Source organism: Odocoileus virginianus, chromosome 20 (assembly GCF_023699985.2).
Source record: "Odocoileus virginianus isolate 20LAN1187 ecotype Illinois chromosome 20, Ovbor_1.2, whole genome shotgun sequence".
NCBI classification, from domain to species: Eukaryota; Metazoa; Chordata; class Mammalia; order Artiodactyla; family Cervidae; genus Odocoileus; species Odocoileus virginianus.
Genome location: NC_069693.1, coordinates 14,100,374 through 14,118,098, shown reverse-complemented (window position 1 = coordinate 14,118,098; position 17,725 = coordinate 14,100,374). Strand labels below are relative to the sequence as shown.

General features: G+C 39.7%; 1 protein-coding gene and 1 long non-coding RNA gene across 6 annotated transcripts; one reads left to right on the top strand and one right to left on the bottom strand.

Annotated features, from left to right (window-relative positions):
• Positions 1-2,865: 2,865 nt before the first annotated feature.
• On the bottom strand, positions 2,866-4,901 carry LOC110124325 (uncharacterized). 2 transcript variants are annotated; one of them, XR_011482130.1, is made up of 2 exons: positions 4,717-4,901; positions 2,866-3,684 (listed from the first exon to the last, which is right to left on the bottom strand). It is a non-coding gene; the product is annotated as an uncharacterized lncRNA (long non-coding RNA). The 2 variants fall into 2 exon arrangements; XR_011482131.1 differs by having other exon boundaries at positions 4,842-4,901.
• Positions 4,902-5,054: 153 nt separating this feature from the next.
• ZNF527 (zinc finger protein 527) lies at positions 5,055-17,113 on the top strand. 4 transcript variants are annotated; one of them, XM_020872842.2, is made up of 6 exons: positions 5,055-5,143; positions 6,786-6,906; positions 8,343-8,417; positions 10,154-10,270; positions 10,906-11,001; positions 14,903-17,113. In XM_020872842.2, the coding sequence occupies exons 4-6, from the start codon at positions 10,201-10,203 to the stop codon at positions 16,474-16,476; spliced, it is 1,740 nt and encodes a 579-aa protein (XP_020728501.2). In that variant the 5' UTR covers positions 5,055-5,143; positions 6,786-6,906; positions 8,343-8,417; positions 10,154-10,200; the 3' UTR covers positions 16,477-17,113. The 4 variants fall into 4 exon arrangements, with proteins under 4 accessions (XP_020728501.2, XP_020728497.2, XP_070307069.1 ...); XM_020872838.2 differs by having other exon boundaries at positions 10,154-10,280; XM_070450968.1 differs by lacking the exon at positions 5,055-5,143 and adding an exon at positions 5,436-5,518 and having other exon boundaries at positions 10,154-10,280.
• The last annotated feature ends 612 nt before the right edge of the window (positions 17,114-17,725 follow it).

Sequence of the window (17,725 nt, the reverse complement as noted above, 5' to 3'; positions counted from 1 at the left end):
CTATAATATCACAGCCATGATATTAAAATTGGTATGTATACATCTTTTAAACATTTTGTGTGATGAAAAGAGAAATACATGTAAAGTCCTTCATGCTGAAGTATGAAGCTGTTTCAAGGAAATGCACTTGTTATGATTGTTTAATTTGTGAGCTGTACCAGCTACCTTTTTATGGACACCAGTTTTATTTGAAAGCTCAGCTGACAAGTTTTGGATAAGGTGACTCAGACTTGGATGTTTGGTAGACAGTTTGCCAAAAATGAAGTGATTTTTTAAAAAAATTGCCAGTGAAGAAAACTGATGGCAATTTCTGTTAATTTGACTTTCAAACAGAGGATTAGAATATTGAAGAACAAGTTACCTGCCGCCATGAACTTGACAGTTTCCCAGTACTTAGACCTTTGTGATAAGATTGGTGATGATATTAATGAGCATGATTTATACCATATAATGAAATATGATGATGGAAGATCTGCCTAATTCATTGAACCAGTATTTTGCAAACAGTACATAATGCTGCAAAATCATCTGTGGGTATATTAAAGTATAAGATTGACAAATGGATTTTAAGATAAAAGCTGGATTCCATGATTTTTGATGAAGTATCTAAGGATAATGTTGACAGTTACCTGAAAAGAGTATTAAAACACTCCATTTTCTTACTATATCTACATGAGGCCAGATTTTATTTATTTCAACACATTAAATGCAGGAGCACATATAAAATACCAACTATATTCTATTAAATTGAATATTAAAGAGTTGCAAACACATAAAACAATGTCACCCTTTTTTTTTTTATGATGGAAAATGTTCAAACCCAAGTGAAAGTCAAACACTTTATTTTTCACCTTTAAGTGTGTTGTTTCTAGATATTTGTGGTCTATAACCCATACTGAAAATACTGTACACACACACACAAGAAAAAAGCTATGTGTTATAATACCATTTTATTAACATCTGTGCTTTATGTAATTTTAAATAGGCATAGAAGAAACAAATGCAAAAAAATGCTTAACACCCATTGACAGATGTAAACCTACAATCTGAGGTATGCTGCTCTATCTAGACAGAACACTGAAACGTGGGGCATATTCATTTCTAGAACTAAATGATATAATTACTTAATGGCTAGGCTTGTGGCTATGTGTCTTTAACTATTCTTGGCAATCATTTTTTTGTTTTTTTTTTTTAGTCAAAGAAGCAGCTTTATGCTCTTAATCATTTCTTCAGTGTGTCTTTTATATTTGTTAATTTCTGTTAATATTTACTAATCTCAAGCTTTCTTTTTTATTGTATTGCTTTTTCAAGCTTGTTTAATTTGGTTTATTTATTGCCTTTTTACTGTCCTGCAAGTTCATTTCTTTTTTTAAAAATTTTTTATTTTATTTTATTATTATTTTTTCCATTTATTTTTATTAGTTGGAGGCTAATTACTTTACAATATTGTAGTGGTTTTTGTCATACATTGACATGAATCAGCCATGGATTTACATGTATTCCCCATCCCAATCCCCCCTTCCACCTCCCTCTCCACCCGATCCCTCTGGGTCTTCCCAGTGCACCAGGTCCGAGCACTTGTCTCATGCATCCAACCTGGGCTGGTGATCTGTTTCACCCTAGATAATATACATGTTTTGATGCTGTTCTCTCGAAACATCCCACCCTCGCCTTCTCCCACAGAGTCCAAAAGTCTGTTTTTTTACATCTGTGTCTCTTTTTCTGTTTTGCATATAGGATCAGCAGATGAATGGATAAGGAAGCTGTGGTACATATACACTATGGAATATTACTCAGCCATTAAAAAGAATTCATTTGAATCAGTTCTAATGAGATGGGTGAAACTGGAGCCCATTATACAGAGTGAAGTAAGCCAGAAAGATAAAGACCATTACAGTATACTAACACATATATATGGAATTTAGAAAGATGGTAATGATAACCCTATATGCAAAACTGAAAGTTCATTTCTAAGTGGCATACGGTTTTCATTTTTTCTTTTATATAAGAATTACTATTTCAGAGTGCTTACAAGTGGCTAGATGGACATATTTATTTTTACAATATCCTAGTATTCAGCTTTTTATCTTATAGCATTGTAATCAATGTATTTTGTGATTTCTTCCATTTTAGTTTATAAAGTATAGTTTTGAATGTGATTAAGCTTGTATCTTACAGTATTTAATGTGTGAGTGTGTATATATTTTAATAATATGCCAAGGTTAACAGAAACTGTTGTAAAATTTTATATTTTCTATGTAGTTATTTTATTCTCCTTTTGTATTAATGATCTGTCTTTATTTATTAATTCATATTATGTTTGAGGGACTTCCCAGGTGGTGCTAGTGGTAAAGAACCTGCCTGCCAGTGTAGGAGATGTAAGAGACGCGGGTTTGATCCCTGGGTTAGGAAAATCCTATGGAGAAGGGCATGGCAACCCACTCCAGTACCCAACCAGTATTCTTGCCTGGAGAATTCCATGGACAGAGGAGCCTGATGGTCTACAGTCCACGGGATCACAAAGAGTTGAACACAACTGAGTGACTAACACTTTGAACTGTTTCACTGGGGCTTCAGCTATTAAAGGACTCTTTCTGGGGAGGGGATTGGAGAGGATCTCCGGAGATGTGTTTTTATTTCAAGAACTTCGCTTTACTTCCACATACACCAAGATCTTGACTTGGGTGCACCTTCCAGATTTTTTTTTTTTTTTTGAACTTTCACTGACAAAGACTCTCCTTGACCTAATTTTAGTCAGACCCCTCAGAACCCTCTTCTCAACTAGGCTTCAACCTTTGGGCTTCAGTGTTTGTCTTCGCATCACCCAGTTTTAGCAAGAATTCTGTCAAGTCAGTTTAGCTCACATTCTTGATATCTGATCACTCTCAGTATTTAATTAAATTCCTCATCCACCCCAATGGTATGTGATCACTCTGACCTTCCCTCAGCAACAATTCTATTAGTCAGCCTAGCAAGAATTCCCCCACCCCTTTATGTCTCCTCTTTGTAATTTTCCATAAATTGACCACCCCGCAACCCTAACTTGCTCCTTGTCTATAAATCCTCTCTTGCTATATTTGAAATTGAGCCAGTTCTATACTGAAGTCTTTCTCCTATGGCAATAGTTCCTGAATTAAAAACAAAAAAACAAGGTCCTTCAACTAGCACTCAGTTCTTGTTTTCTTTAACATCACTCACAGGTTCACATTCTTGGCCTCTTGACTGTGGATAGTTTTCTTAAAGCTGGGGCCTAAATAAAGTTGTTGAGGTTTGTCATAGCCTTCCTTCCAAAGAGCAAAAGTCTTTTAATTTCATGGCTTCAGTTGCTGTCCGCGGTGATACTGGAGCTTTGACAAACCTAGAGAGCATATTAAAAAGCAGAGACATCACTTTGCCAACAAAGGTCTGTATAATCAAAGCTGTGGTTTTTCCAATAGTCATGTTCGGATGTGAGTTGGACCATAAAGAAGGCTGAGTGCCGAAGAATTAATGCTTTCAAATTGTTGTGCTGAGGAAGGCCCTTGAGAATCTCTTGGACTGCAAGGAGATCAAACCAGTCAGTCCTAAAGGAAATCAACCCTGAATATTCATGGGAAGGACTGATGCTGAAGCTGAAGCTCCAATACTTTAGCCATGTCATGCGAAGAGACAACTCATTAGAAAAGACCCTGATGCTGGGAAAGACTGAAGGCAAAAGGAGAAAAGGGCAGCAGAGGATGAGATGGTTAGATAGCATCACCGACTTAATGACATGAATTTGAACAAACTCTGGGAGATAGTGAAGGACAGGGAAGGCCGGCATGCTGCAGTTCATGGGGTCACAGAGAGTTGGACACGGCTTAGTGACTGAATAATACAAGAACAACAAATTAAAGTTGTAAAGTGAAAACTTAGGAACAGCAATAAAAGAAACCCCAGAGTTCCTGGCTACAACAATATAAATGGCTTTGATACAAGCAAGCATCTTCCTACAACTGGAATATAATTACTCTCTGTGGCTGTGATCACATTAGCAGCAAGTAGAGAAGGGATATGGGCTTCCCAGGTGGCACAGTGGTAAAGAATTTGCCTGCCAACGCAGAAGACCCCAGGGTTGCAGCTTCCATTCCTGGCTTGGGAAGATCTTCTGGGGTAGGAAATGGCAACCCAATCCAGTATTCTTGCCTGGACAATGCCATGGACAGAGGAGACTGGTGGGGCAGTCAGTCCTTGTGGTCGCAAAGAGTCTGACACGGCTGAGTAACTGAAGGGGTGCGGACACACACACACGGTATAGAAATAAGGATAACACCAACCCTGCCCTGGCCGGGGTGAGAGGTTGGGCAGGGATGAGAGAACAATTGGACCTGGAGCCAGACAGACACACACACACACAGGGCACACACAGACTCCTCTCCCACGGACTCAACTCTAAAGACAAGCCCAGAAACAAAGCTCCACCGCCAATTATGGGAAAACCTCTGCGGATCTCTGGGCTAAGAACACAGTTACAGAAACGTCATGCCCCAAATCAGCCACAGTCACATCCACATCCCATTCCCACATCCACAATCACTCTCCCATTCTTGGTGTGACAGATCCACAATCTGTCACACAATGACCCACAATCACGGGGCATGATTTAGAATACACAAGCTCACTACACTGACAGAACACGTCCCTCCGTGGTGCGCAAGCACGAAAGTGTGCAGCGACAGCCACACACAAATCGCACACCTGAGCACTCAGTAAGTCACGGACGCGCGCAGCTTCAGCATTCCCTCACACACAGTCGCCCAGGGCCACTTAAATGCCCATTCACGGTATCCCAGGTTATCACACAGTTCTGTGGGTACTCGGACCTGTGGCCGTGGCCTCTTGTAGTGCAGCCATGATGTCGGGGCGTGCCTCGGGGCCCTCTGGGAAATGTAGTTCATTCAGCAAGGAGGTCGAGGCGCAAAGCGTCTGGGACTTGTGGTCCTCAGGGTCGAAATGACAAGCTGAGTCGCTAGTCTAGTTCCTTGCAGCTAGATGTTTCCCCAGCCGATCCCGGGGTCCCGTGAGCATCAGTCCGCGTCCCGCTCCGCCCCGCGGGGGATTCTGGGAGGCGACGTCGCGGGTCTCGGGTCTCTGGGCGGGTTTCCAGAGCCAGGGACGCCGGGAGGTGAGTTGGGCCTGGCTGGCGCGAGAGCCAGAGATCTGGGCCGGGCTTGGGGTGGACCGGCAGGGATTGGGATGGGTACCAGGCAGGCACCTCTGGGGAGACTGTGTGTCACCGTCTATGGCTGTGTGACTGTGTGTGTGTGACAGTGTGAACTTCTGTGTCACACTGTATGGTTGAACGCGACTGTGACCATCTGTCTCTGGCATAAAACGGAGTCTGTGTTTCTGTGTGACTGTCTCTGCAGGTGTAATTGTGTTATTTGTGTATGGGTTTGTGAGAGACTGCAGGTGTGACATTGTGTGTGTGTGTCGCTGTGTGGATGTGTGTGTGTGACTGTTTGACCACTTGTCCCTGTGGATGTAACGGCGTTTGAAGGTGTGGTTATGTACCCATGATCCTCAGTCTGCGCAGGCATAATTTTGTATGAGTAATTGTGGCAGGATGTGTGACCTTGTGTAGTATGTCACTGTCTATGAGATTGTGTGTGACTGTCTCTCTGTTGGAGTAATTGTGTATCATCTCTCTTTGTGTTAATGCCACTGTGTGTGTATGTGACATTATGTTTGCGATTGTGTGGCCATGTTTGTATGAGTATGATTGGGAGAGAATTTGTATGTGTAGGTCAGACCTAGTATGTGATTGTGAGACACAGAAAGATTAAAATTGCTCACCCACCTTCACACAGTTACTAAGTGACAGAACTGGGACTTTAGCCCAGGCTGTTTAGCTCCAGAGTCTTTGCTTTTAATTTTTCAACTCTCTTGATCTTTTCCACATTGTGAGGGTGAAAAATGGGGGCCCTGGGCTCTGAGGGTGTTGGAGAGGATTGTCTGTGGTCTTGGCCCAGGACCTTCTGGACATGGAACTTAATTTGGATCTCTTCCTTCTGTATCCTTGTGAGTCACAGAACCCGGTCTAAAGACATTGTAGTGAGACCATCCTCACATTGGCTGCCTTTGGGGGAGAAAAGCCCAGCCTTCCTGTCCTTAGGCCATCAATTTTGAGATTTTAGGTTTGTCTGTGTCAAAACTCTTCCATGTTTAGTGCTGAGAGAGGCTAATCCATGGCTTTTTTTCTCACATACTAAGTGAACGAAGTTTTTGGTTCTGACTTTTTAATAAAGAAAGATGTTCTCATTTCCTTTTCAGATGTGTGTGTAAAATCTAAATGGCAACAAGGGTGGCACTTCTCTGTGCCAGGAGTTGGCTCAGGCATTTTAACAATGAGGAAAGGTTCTGGCCGTTGGATTGATTTGCCCAAGGTCACCTAGCCAGGGAGGAAAGGACTAGAGAGTCATTGTGTGCCTGGGGACTATATAAAGCCCAAATCTTTTCCATCACCTTCTTTCAGAGACTGATGGTTCTTTCAAACCTGAAAAATACTCATGATGCACAGCTATTTGAAACAGAAATTTAAAAGATGTTTCTTTTATGCAGATGCTACTTGGAGCTCCCCGATTCTGAAAAGACTTTGTAGATTTTCTTCTCAGGTTGCAAAGGCTTTTGTGGACAATTTCAGGCTGCATTGCACTAAGGAAGTAAATAATTTTCTTGGAGGTTGAGTTGACTAGTGCAGAGTAGCCCAGAATTAGGGGGTCGTATATCTTAAATTCTAAGTCAAACACAACTGTCTTTGTTTCCAGAGTGAAGAAATGTTGGCTCTGAGAAGACAAGGAACTTGTTTCAGGCTGTGCAGTTTCTTATTGGCTTGGTGTTGAAATTTGGCATGTTTACCTTAGGCTGAGTTTCTGTGGAGAAATTAAGGTAACATCTTCTACCTCCAAATATGCTTCTCTAAAAAACATATAGCACTGATTTTTCAGGTTATGTTGATTATTTCCCATGCAAACACTATGGTCTCTTGAAAGAGAATCAGGTTTTTTTTTTTTTTTTTTTTAAATATTTATTGTTGCTGTTGTACAGTCACTAAGTAGTGTCTGACTACTTGCGACCCCATGAGCTGCAGCACACCAGGCTTCCCTGTGTCCTTGACTAACTCCTGAAGTTTGCTCAGACTCATGTCTATTGATTCAGTGATGCCATCCCACCACCTCATCCTCTGTCACCCATTTCTCCTTCTGCTCTCAGTCTTTCCTAGCATCAGTGTCTTTTCCAGTGAGTTGGCTGTTCACATCAGGTGGCCAAAGTCTTGGAGTGTCAGCTTTGGCCTCAGTCCTTTCAATGAGTATTCAGGGTTGATTTCCTTGCAATCCATTGGACTCTCAGAGTCTTAATATTTATTTTGTTTATTTATTTGGCTGGGCCAAGTTGTAGTTGTGGCATGTGGGATCTAGTTCCCTGACAGAGATCGAACCCAGGCCCCCCTACATTGGAAGTCAGAGTCTTAGCGACTTGACCGTCAGGGAAGTCTGGGGGACAAGTTTTTGAGTCACACTGCAGTTTGACTCTTAGGAATTTGAGTAAGCTGTCTAAGCTTTTTGAACCTCAGATTCACTTGATGGTAAAATGGGGATAATAATACCTACCTTTGCAGTTTTGTGAAGATTAAATAAGATAATGACATATACAGTATGTATAACATTGCTATTTATATTACGGGAGCCACACTGAGGTTTATTTATTTGTTAATCAAATCTGTTTTGAGCACTCGCAGTGGTTCTGGCATTATTCTAGCCCTGGAGATACACAGGGGCTTCCCTGGTGGCTCAGACAGTAAAGAATCTGCCTGCAATGCGGGAGACCTGGGTTCGATCCCTGGGTTGGGAAGATCCCCTGGAGGAGGGCATGGCAACCCACTCCAGCATTCTTGCCTGGAGAATCCCCATGGACAGAGGTGCCTGGCAGGCTACAGTCCATGGGGTCACAAAGAACTGAGCAACTAAGCAACTGAGCAGTTAAGCACAGCACAGAGATACACAGTGAACCCAATAAATCCTGGCTGTCTTAAATCTTGTACTATTATTTGGGAAAACAACAGAAGAAAAAGAAAGTAACATGTTCAGTAATGTTAAATGCTAAGAAGAAAAAGAAATCCAGATAAGGAAAAATAGTAACTGGGAAGGAGATTCTTTTTAGGTAAAATAGGGAGTTCCCTCCAATGTGATGCACAGACTGGTTCATATAAGGAAACTAGGGACCATAAAGGGGCAGAAAACCTCTCTGTGAGTTTCAGATCAGCAGCATAGGGCTGCTGTTCCATTTTTGTTGTTGTTGCTGTTCTTATAACTCCCCCTTTTCAGGACTTTTTTCTCCAAAAGAGAAAATTGAAGAAGGAAGGAAGAATGGCTGTTGGACTGTGTAAAGCCATGTCCCAGGTAAGTTGATGTTTTCACTTTGTTTTCAGAAATTCCATGTCACTTTTTAGGACTTTGGAGAGTCCCAGGTGGTCCGGTGAGCCCTCTCTTCACTTCTCCCTCTCCACTGTTTGTTCAGATAATCCTTCTACAAAACATTTAGTATCTTTTTTTTTTTTAACTCAGTGTTGTGCTGAAATGTATAATGGAACAGAACATTTCATCTTTAGATGGATTGTGATTTGTTGTGTTGGAATGAAAGGATGGAGTGTGATTATCAAGTGCACTTTTTACTAGGGAGGTCAAGGATTTTTTTGTTGTTGTTTTTTTTTTTTTTTTTTGGGAAGTGACATTTAAGCAAAGAGAAACCTCAGTGAACATAGGGAGGAAGTTTTGTTGAAAACTTGGGCTTTAAAAGTAGAAGGTGCGATGGGGTGGGGCAGGAGGGAAGTCCCAAGAGGGAGGAGATATATGTATACCAGTAGCTGATTCACTTCATTGTACAGCAGAAACTAAAAAAGTATTGTAAAGCAATTAAATTCAATTAAAAAAAGACAATGGTAGAAGAATTAGCAAGTACAAAGTTACTGTGGTGGGAGCATGTTTGATGTATTTCAGGGATAGCAATAAGCCAGTATCATCAGAGAAGAATGTGCACTGTGAGATTAGGGAAATAGCTGGGGACCAAATTAAACAGGCTCCTGAAAGTCATGACCAGAGCTTTGATTTTTGTTCTAAGGGTAAAGGACAACCACTAGAGTGTTGGTGATATGATCTGATTTATATTTTAAAAGGAAGGAAAATCAAAAGCAAGGAAGTAAGAGTGGAAGCCTGGATCACGGTGGTGGCATTGGAGCTTGTGAGATTCTGGGTATCTATTGGAGATAGGAAATCTTGACCTGGGCAATTGTGTATATGGTCATGCTATTTACTGAGATGGGAACATGGGCTGGGATGAGATAAGAATCAAGATTTGAGTTCCAGATAAATGAGAGAGACTTGTTAGATATCCAAGTGGAGTATTGGTTATATATCTATAGTTTAGGACTGGAGATGTGAATTTGAGAGTCATTAATGTATTTAATGTATTTAAGGGCTTTCCCAGTGGCTCATTGGTATAAGAGTCCACCTGCAATGCAGAGAGACACAGGAGAAGATCCCTTGGAGGAGGGCATGGCAACCGATTCCAGTATTCTTGCTGGGAAAATCCCATGGACAAGAGGAGCCTAGCAGGCTACAGTCCATAAGGTCACGGAGTTGGACATGACTGAACTGACTGAACACAGTGTAGTTAAAGCTATGGGACAGGTTGAGATTATCTTGAGGGTAGGTTGTCGTGAATATAGGTAGGAAAGAGGTCTAGGGAGTGAGCTTAGGGCATTCAAAGACTGACAAAAGGCTGAGAAGAAGAGGAGGAACCAGCAAAAGAGACTGAGAAGGACTGATGTAGAAGGAAACCCAAAAGAGTATGTGGGTGCTGGGAGTCAAGAGGAGAAAGCATTTCAAAGAGGAGATGATCAACTGAGTTAAATTCTTGTGGTAGAGATGGAGGAAGATGCTTGGACCGTTTGGAAGTACTTGATAAACAAAAAGTTTTTTCTTTTTCTTTTTTTTTGCCCATAACATATAGTATATGGGATCTTAGTTCTTTGACCAGGGATTAAACTCACACCCCCTGCATTGGAAACATGTAGTCTTAACCACTACACTGTTCGGAAAGTCTAAAGAATTCTTTTTTCTCTTTTTTTTAATTTCAGGGTTTGGTGACCTTCAGGGATGTAGCTCTGAATTTTTCCCAAGAGGAATGGGAATGGCTGGACTCATCTCAGAAGGATTTGTACAGAGATGTCATGTTGGAGAACTACAGGAACTTGGTATGGCTTGGTAAGGATGTATACCCCCATAATTCAAATCTTTCCTATGAGGTGTATTAGTTTCCTCCATTGGGAATATCTAGGGCATCTGAAATGCTTAGCTGGATTTCTACTTCTTGTTCCCAGGAAATTATTCGAAGTATTTTCACAGAGTTATAAATGTAGTTCCTCTTGCTACTGAATGATGGTTTGGGATAGCAACATGAGTATGTCGTGGGAATTTTTTAAATTGCAAATCATGGTGTCCCATTATAGACCTACAGTATCTGGGAATAGCCCCAATAGTGTGGTTTTAATGAGTCCTCCAAATGGTTCTGATGCTCATTAATATTTGAGAACCATTGTGATTTCTGATTCGGTAGGGTCAGGGTTGGGGCAGCCTAAGAATTTTCATTTGTTTGGTTTCGAGACAATGGTTCTTTTCTGCTCTAATACTTTGAGAATTGCTGCTATGACAGAAGCTTTGTCTTTCTCATCCTCCTTACAAGCTTCTTTTTATTCTCTGGCCCTTTCTCTAATATCCTTTCTTGCCTAGTGACCAAGGGATTGAGTCACTGGAACAGCAATAGCAAGTGGATTTGTTTATCTATCTGTCATTCTCTTGCTTGTTCTCATTTTTCTTCCCCTGTAAATAGGACTCTCCATTTCTAAGCCCAACATGATCTCCTTATTGGAACAAGGGAAGGAACCTTGGATGGTGGAGAGAGAGATGTCGGATGGTCAACATGCAGGTGAGTGACAGGGGACTGGGCAGGAAGGGCTGTTGTAAGGTGGCAGCCAATGTGGTCATGAAAAGACTGCCCTCCTCTTGAGGAGGCTGCCCTGGGCATCAGGGGGTTGTTCCTGCTCTATTTCTGTCAAGTTATACTCTCAAGGATGTGCGCATGTGTGGTAAGTCACTTCAGTCATGTCTGATTCTTTGTGACCCTGTGGACTGTAGCCTGCCAGGCTCATCTGTCCATGGGATTCTCCAAGCAAGAATTCTGGAGTGGGTTGACATGCTCTCCTCCAGGGGATCTCCCCCACCCAGGAATCAAACCCATGTCTCTTGCATTTCAGGTGGATTCTTTACCACTGAGCCACTGGCGACCCCCTACCTCTACCTAAACCCTGAATCTTCTTCCTTTACACTTCTTCTTTCCCCTTTATGGACAGAATTATATTCATTTTTATATTCATTTTTTTTTCACTTCTAGATTTCTTTATAGAGTTTTTATCAAAGTTACACATGCACATTAGTTGAAGAGACAAGGATTCGCATCTAAGTATCCACTTACATGCAGATTTTTTCAATAAATACTACACAATTTGAGATTGGTTGAATCCATGGATGCTAAACTGCAGATTTGGAGGGCTGACTGTAAAGTTATGCCCCTAGCCCCTGCATTGTTCATGGGTCAGCTGTATAGGAAATCACTCCATATTAGCTCTTGGAAAGCTTCTTCATTTTTCTAATGGCTGCAGAATACCCCATTATGTGGATATTATGGTAATTTATTCAATACTATCTAGTATGTGGACATTTAGGATGTTTGCAGTAGTTTACAATTACAAACAATGCTGCAATAACTAACCTTGTACATGTGTATTTTCCTGTTGTTGAAGTGTTATTTTCAGGGTTGTTTCTTAGATGTAAGATTGCTAAGTAAGTGGATATGTAGTATTAGGAATTGCCAAATTCCTTCCCCAAAAAGTTGTACCAGCTTGCTTTCTGTATTAGTTTCTTATGGCTTCTGTAACAAATTACCATAAATTTGGTGGCTGAAAACAACACAGATTTATTATATTTTAGCTCTGGAGGTCAGAAGTTGAAAATGAATCTTGCAGGGCTACAATCAAAACATTAGCAGCCTGCTTTCCTTCTGAAGGCCCTTGGGGAGAATCTGTTTCTTGCCTTTTTTATGCTTTTTTTAGGGCCTTTACCCATCTTTTTATTTTCAACTGTGTAAAATCACTTTGATTTAAACGTAGGGTTTACAGGCAGTATAGAATTGAGTTTTACTTTGGGAACCAGTCTGGATATCATTTCAATGTAATAAGTGAAAGTCCAGCTACATTTTTAATATGTTTAGGCTTAATTCTGTGTATTATTTTATATTTTCTGATTTTTACAGTTTTTAAAAAAGACTTTAACTTGTCTGTTTTCCTAGCCTTTTTTTGGTCATGTAATACTGTAGTTTTTATAATAATTAGATTTTTCTTTTGATCTGGTGTTTACCTTCTTTTGACAGTGTTTAAAGAAAAACATAAAGAGACCTTCATGTTTCTTTAAACAGTGTTTATTCCTTCTATTACTTGATTGGTCAGCTTTAAAAATTAGCCTTTGATTTTTTTTTTTTTACATTTTACAGATGAAAAAGGTTAACTATCCTTCCTTCCTAAAAGGCTTCTTTGTTAGCTCAATTGGTAAAGAAGCTGCCTGCAATGCAGGAGATCCTAGTTTGATTCCTAGGTCTGGAAGATCCACTGGAGAAGGGATAGGCTACCCGTTCTAGTATTCTTGGGCTTCTGTTGTGGCTTAGCTGGTAAAGAATCTGCCTGCAATGCAGGAGACCCTGGCTTGATCCCTGGGTTGGGAAGATACCCTGGAGAAGGGAAAGGGTACCGATTCCAGTATTCTGGCCTGGAGAATTCCGTGGACTATATAGTCCATGGGGTCGCAAAGAGTTGGACATGACTGAGCAACTTTCACTTTACAGATGAGTCAAAAAGTAGCCTTATTATATTACTCACCTTCTCTTCCCAAATTTTGTTAGTTGTATGCTTTTTACATTGTCCAGGCATATTATATTTACATGTTCTGGTGGCTCAGATGGTAAAGAATCTGCTGGCAGTGCAGAAGATCCAGGTTCAATCCCTGGGTCAGGAAGATCCCCTGAAGAAGGAAATGGCAACCCACTCTAGGATTCTTGCCTGGAGAATTCCATGGGCAGAGGAGCCTGGCAGTTTACAGTCCATGGGGTCTCAAAGAGTCAAAGATGACTGAGCAACTAACACTTGCACTTTCTTTCACTTATTTTTCTGTCAAATTTATTCTAACTTTTCTTTTGTTTTATTTCTGTAGCTGAATATATTTAGTGTTTTCCACTAGGTTCTTTTGTTGAAGTTTCTCAGGATATCTCTTGATTGACTGAAATCTGTTCTTTAGCAATTTCCTCAAAAAGAGTTCATGCAAATGATGTCCCCTGAGCTCTACCTTGTTCATAGTTGACCATTCTTTTCTTAAGTTTCTTTTAGTGTATTGGTATTGAATGTTGTTACAAAGAATCCTGATGTCAGCTTGATATTTCCCCTTTTGTATAAGTACCTTTATATTTTGTTCTGATTTCTTAGAAGTTTCTTTCATGTTAAAGTCATTTTAGTGGGGCATGTTTCAGTCTTGACAATTTTGGGTCACTTTTTCCTAGTAGGATATTCTCTCAGGATGGAGATTTGAGTTTTTATTTCAGGAAATATTTTGTTTTTTATTGATGAATTAGAAAACATGAAAGCATAGAGAATAATATAATAATATAGTAAAGGGTTTCCTACTGATGAATAATTTTTGTATTTCTCAATTGCTTACTTGGTTATGTGTATTATTCATTTAATATACTACCTGATTCAATTTTTGGTATTTAAGAATCTTGCCTTTTATCAGAGACTGGTCTGATATAAGATCAGTGAAATAGGTCAGTGTAACAATAAAGAAATTTTAAAAATACAGCCATGTATATATGAGAATTTGATATTTGATAAAAATAGCTTTTCAAATTAGTGGTACAAAAAGATTTTTGTAAAAGTTATGGATAATATTTGCATAATATTGGATTTTGGAAAAATCTTTCTTAAAATGACCGCAAAGCCAGACTATAATGAAAAGACTGGGAGATTTGAGTTCAAACTTTATCAGAAGCATTATAAATGAAGATGACATGTGACAATAAAAAGTGATGATTTGAGGGAGAAAAATACTTATAAAGCCTTACCACCTTATTTTTAATGACTTCTATAAACCACTTAAAAGAAGATGCCAGTATAATTATTATTTTTTTTATATTAAACTTTTATTTTTCATTTATTTTTATTAGTTGGAGGCTAATTACCTTACAATATTGTAGTTGTTTTTGCCATACATTGACATGAATCAGCCATGGATTTACATGTGTTCCCCATCCTGATCCCCCCTCCCACCTCCCTCCCCATCCCATCCCTCTGGGTCTTCCCAGTGCACCAGCCCTGAGCACTTGTCTCATGCATCCAACCTGGCTGGTGATCTGTTTCACCCTTGATAGTATACTTGTTCCAATGCTATTCTCCAGTATAATTAAAATATATGCAAAAATATATAGAAGGTACAAAAATGTATATGAAAATGCTCAATTTTCAGAGACTTGCAAATTAACACAATAATGAGGTACTCTTTACTTGTAGGGGCAAAGATTTTTAGAATGATGTTAGCCAGTGTGAATCAGTTTGAAGACATGTATTTCATGTTGCTGACAGGAATGTAAATTGATTTTTTAAAAAAAAGTCAGAACCACTACTTTCTCCCCTCTTTCCCTCAAGTAAATTCTTTAATTCCTTCTATAATGATTTTCTTTCTCCTTGCAAAGGTGAAAAGGAGACATTTGCTTTCTTGATATTTTTCAGACTGGGAGTCTTGGTATGAGATCAAGGCATTATCTCCAAAGTGGTACACTGATGAAGAGGAAATATCGCAGGGGGTGATAACAAAAAGACTTACAAGTTATAGCCTCGAATGCTCCAGTTTCAGAGAAGCCTGGAAATATGAGGCTGAATTTGAGCAGCATCAAGGAAATCAGGAGAAGCATTTCAGGCAAGTGGCAACTTTTAAGGAAATCTCTGCTGTGAAAAGAGACAATGAATATAATCATTCTGAGAGAAACATTCTCTTGAAGTCAGTACTTTTAACACAACAGAGAGTTCCCCCAGTAGAGCCAGTGCATAAATTTGGTATTTTTAACAAAATGTTCCCTCCAAATTCAGTTCTAATTGAACATAAAAGACTGTGTGCCGAGAAGGAATCTTCGATAGGCAATGAATGTGAAGAATTCAACCAGAGCACATACCTTAGTAAAGATGTAGAAATTTCTCCTGGGGAGAAATCTTATGAAAGTAATGATTTTTCAAACCTCTTAAGTTTCCACTCATTACTTAGTCAACATCAAGCAACTCATTTTGGAAAATCACCCCATGGATATGATGAGTATGGCGATGCCTTTAACTGTTACTCGTATTTTACTCAACCTCAGAGAATTCACAGTAGAGAGAAACCATATGCATGCAATGACTGTGGCAAGGGCTTCAGCCATGACTTTTTTCTCAGTGAGCATCAGAGAACTCATATTGGGGAGAAACCATATGAATGTAAGGAATGTAACAAAGCTTTCCGACAGAGTGCACACCTTGCTCAACATCAGAGAATCCACACTGGAGAGAAACCCTTTGCATGCAATGAATGTGGGAAGGCCTTTAGCCGTTATGCCTTCCTTGTTGAACATCAGAGAATTCACACAGGAGAGAAACCATATGAATGTAAGGAATGTAACAAAGCCTTCAGACAGAGTGCACACCTTAATCAACATCAGAGAATTCACACTGGAGAGAAACCCTATGAATGTAATCAATGTGGAAAAGCCTTCAGCAGACGCATAGCCCTTACTCTGCATCAGAGAATTCATACAGGAGAAAAACCCTTTAAATGTAACGAATGTGGGAAGACCTTTGGCTATCGCTCACACCTTAATCAACATCAGAGAATTCACACCGGTGAAAAGCCCTATGAGTGCATCAAATGTGGGAAGTTTTTTAGGACTGACTCACAACTTAATCGACATCATAGAATTCATACTGGAGAGAGGCCTTTTGAATGCAGTAAATGTGGGAAAGCCTTCAGTGATGCTTTAGTTCTAATTCATCATAAAAGAAGTCATGCAGGAGAGAAACCCTATGAATGTAACAAATGTGGGAAGGCCTTCAGTTGTGGCTCATACCTTAATCAACATCAGAGAATTCATACTGGAGAGAAACCCTACGAATGCAATGAGTGTGGGAAGGCTTTCCATCAGGTCTTGTCCCTTAGGCTACACCAGAGAATTCATGCCGGAGAAAAACCCTATAACTGTAATGAATGTGGGAACAATTTTAGCCGTGCTTCAACCCTTAGGCGACATCAGAAAATTCATAATAGAAAAACTCTCTGATTATGTGTAATAAGAAAACATGTAGTCACCACTTGGTCTTTATTAAATAAATATCAAATGAATTCTTCAGTTAGTAATTCTACTAATATGAATGTAGTAAATATGGAAAAGTCTCCAGTTCACAAGCATCCCTTATTTGAAATAACCTGAGTAGTAGGCCATCTATTACTTTTGGATCTGTTGTATGATGCATTTGAGACTTAACTCATCCTCAGTGCATATCATTCTGATGAAATTATTTAATCAGGGAGAGCAGTGATCTATTATTTCCCTCAACCTAACTAGAAATGAGGGGTTTTCAGATGCCCTTTCTAGACCAGTAGAGCCCTAGGAAGATACTGTTATGGGTAATGAGAATAGATCTTTTCTTTCCATGCACCTCCCCCCCACTGGAATTGCAGATGTCAAGGATTTGATAAAAACTCACCAGTAGCCTTTCTGTTACCACAACAACATCCTCATATTTCTGTCTATTATCTCCAATCCCAAGATAAATCCAATACAAAGGAATTTTAGATAATAGACAGAAATATGAGGAGTTGTTTGAGCTGGATCCAGTCACGTCTGAAACCTACACCATCTTTGACATTTTCATTTTTGTGATCCAATAAATTTTCTCTTTTTTTGCTTCAGTTAATTTGATTTGAGTTTTTGCCTCTTGGAATTAGAGTCCTAAGGTGTATGTCCCATGTTTGCTATACATGTGAAAAGGCCTTAAATCTTTTATATGGCATAATTATTTATCCTGAGGAGAAACCTCATAAGTATATAAAAGTTAAATACACACCCTTCGTAAAGCTGAAAGAATTGTTATGTTTTGTTGATAAAAAACTAGTATTTGTTTGTTTCACACTAATAATTTTTAAAAATTCACGTAATAAAACTTATTACCAGGCTTTCTCCTAGGTAATTAAAATCATTTGTGGCAGGGACTTGCTATAGACCTTGAAAGGGGTATTGGGGGACTTCCCTGGTGGTCCAGTGGTTGAGAGTCCACTTTCTAATACAGAGAATGTGTGTTTGATCCCTAGTTGAGGAACTAAGATCCCACACGCCATGAGACAACTAAGTCAGCATACCTCAACTGGAGAGCCTGTATGCTGCAACTATGAAACCCATGCCTCTGGAGCCTGTGCACCACAACGAAAGATCCTGCATGTCACAATAAAAATTTAAAATTTTTTTTTTAATTTTTGGCTATATTGGGTCTTCATTGCTATGTGAGGGCTTTCTCTAGTTGCAGTGAGTG

Coding starts and splice junctions, on each gene's coding strand:
- ZNF527 (XM_020872838.2), top strand. CDS start 8,385: ATGGCTGTTGGACTGTGTAAAGCCATGTCCCAG. Junction 8,418..10,153: donor TGTGTAAAGCCATGTCCCAG/GTAAGTTGATGT, acceptor TTTTAATTTCAG/GGTTTGGTGACCTTCAGGGA. Junction 11,002..14,902: donor GTCGGATGGTCAACATGCAG/GTGAGTGACAGG, acceptor GATATTTTTCAG/ACTGGGAGTCTTGGTATGAG.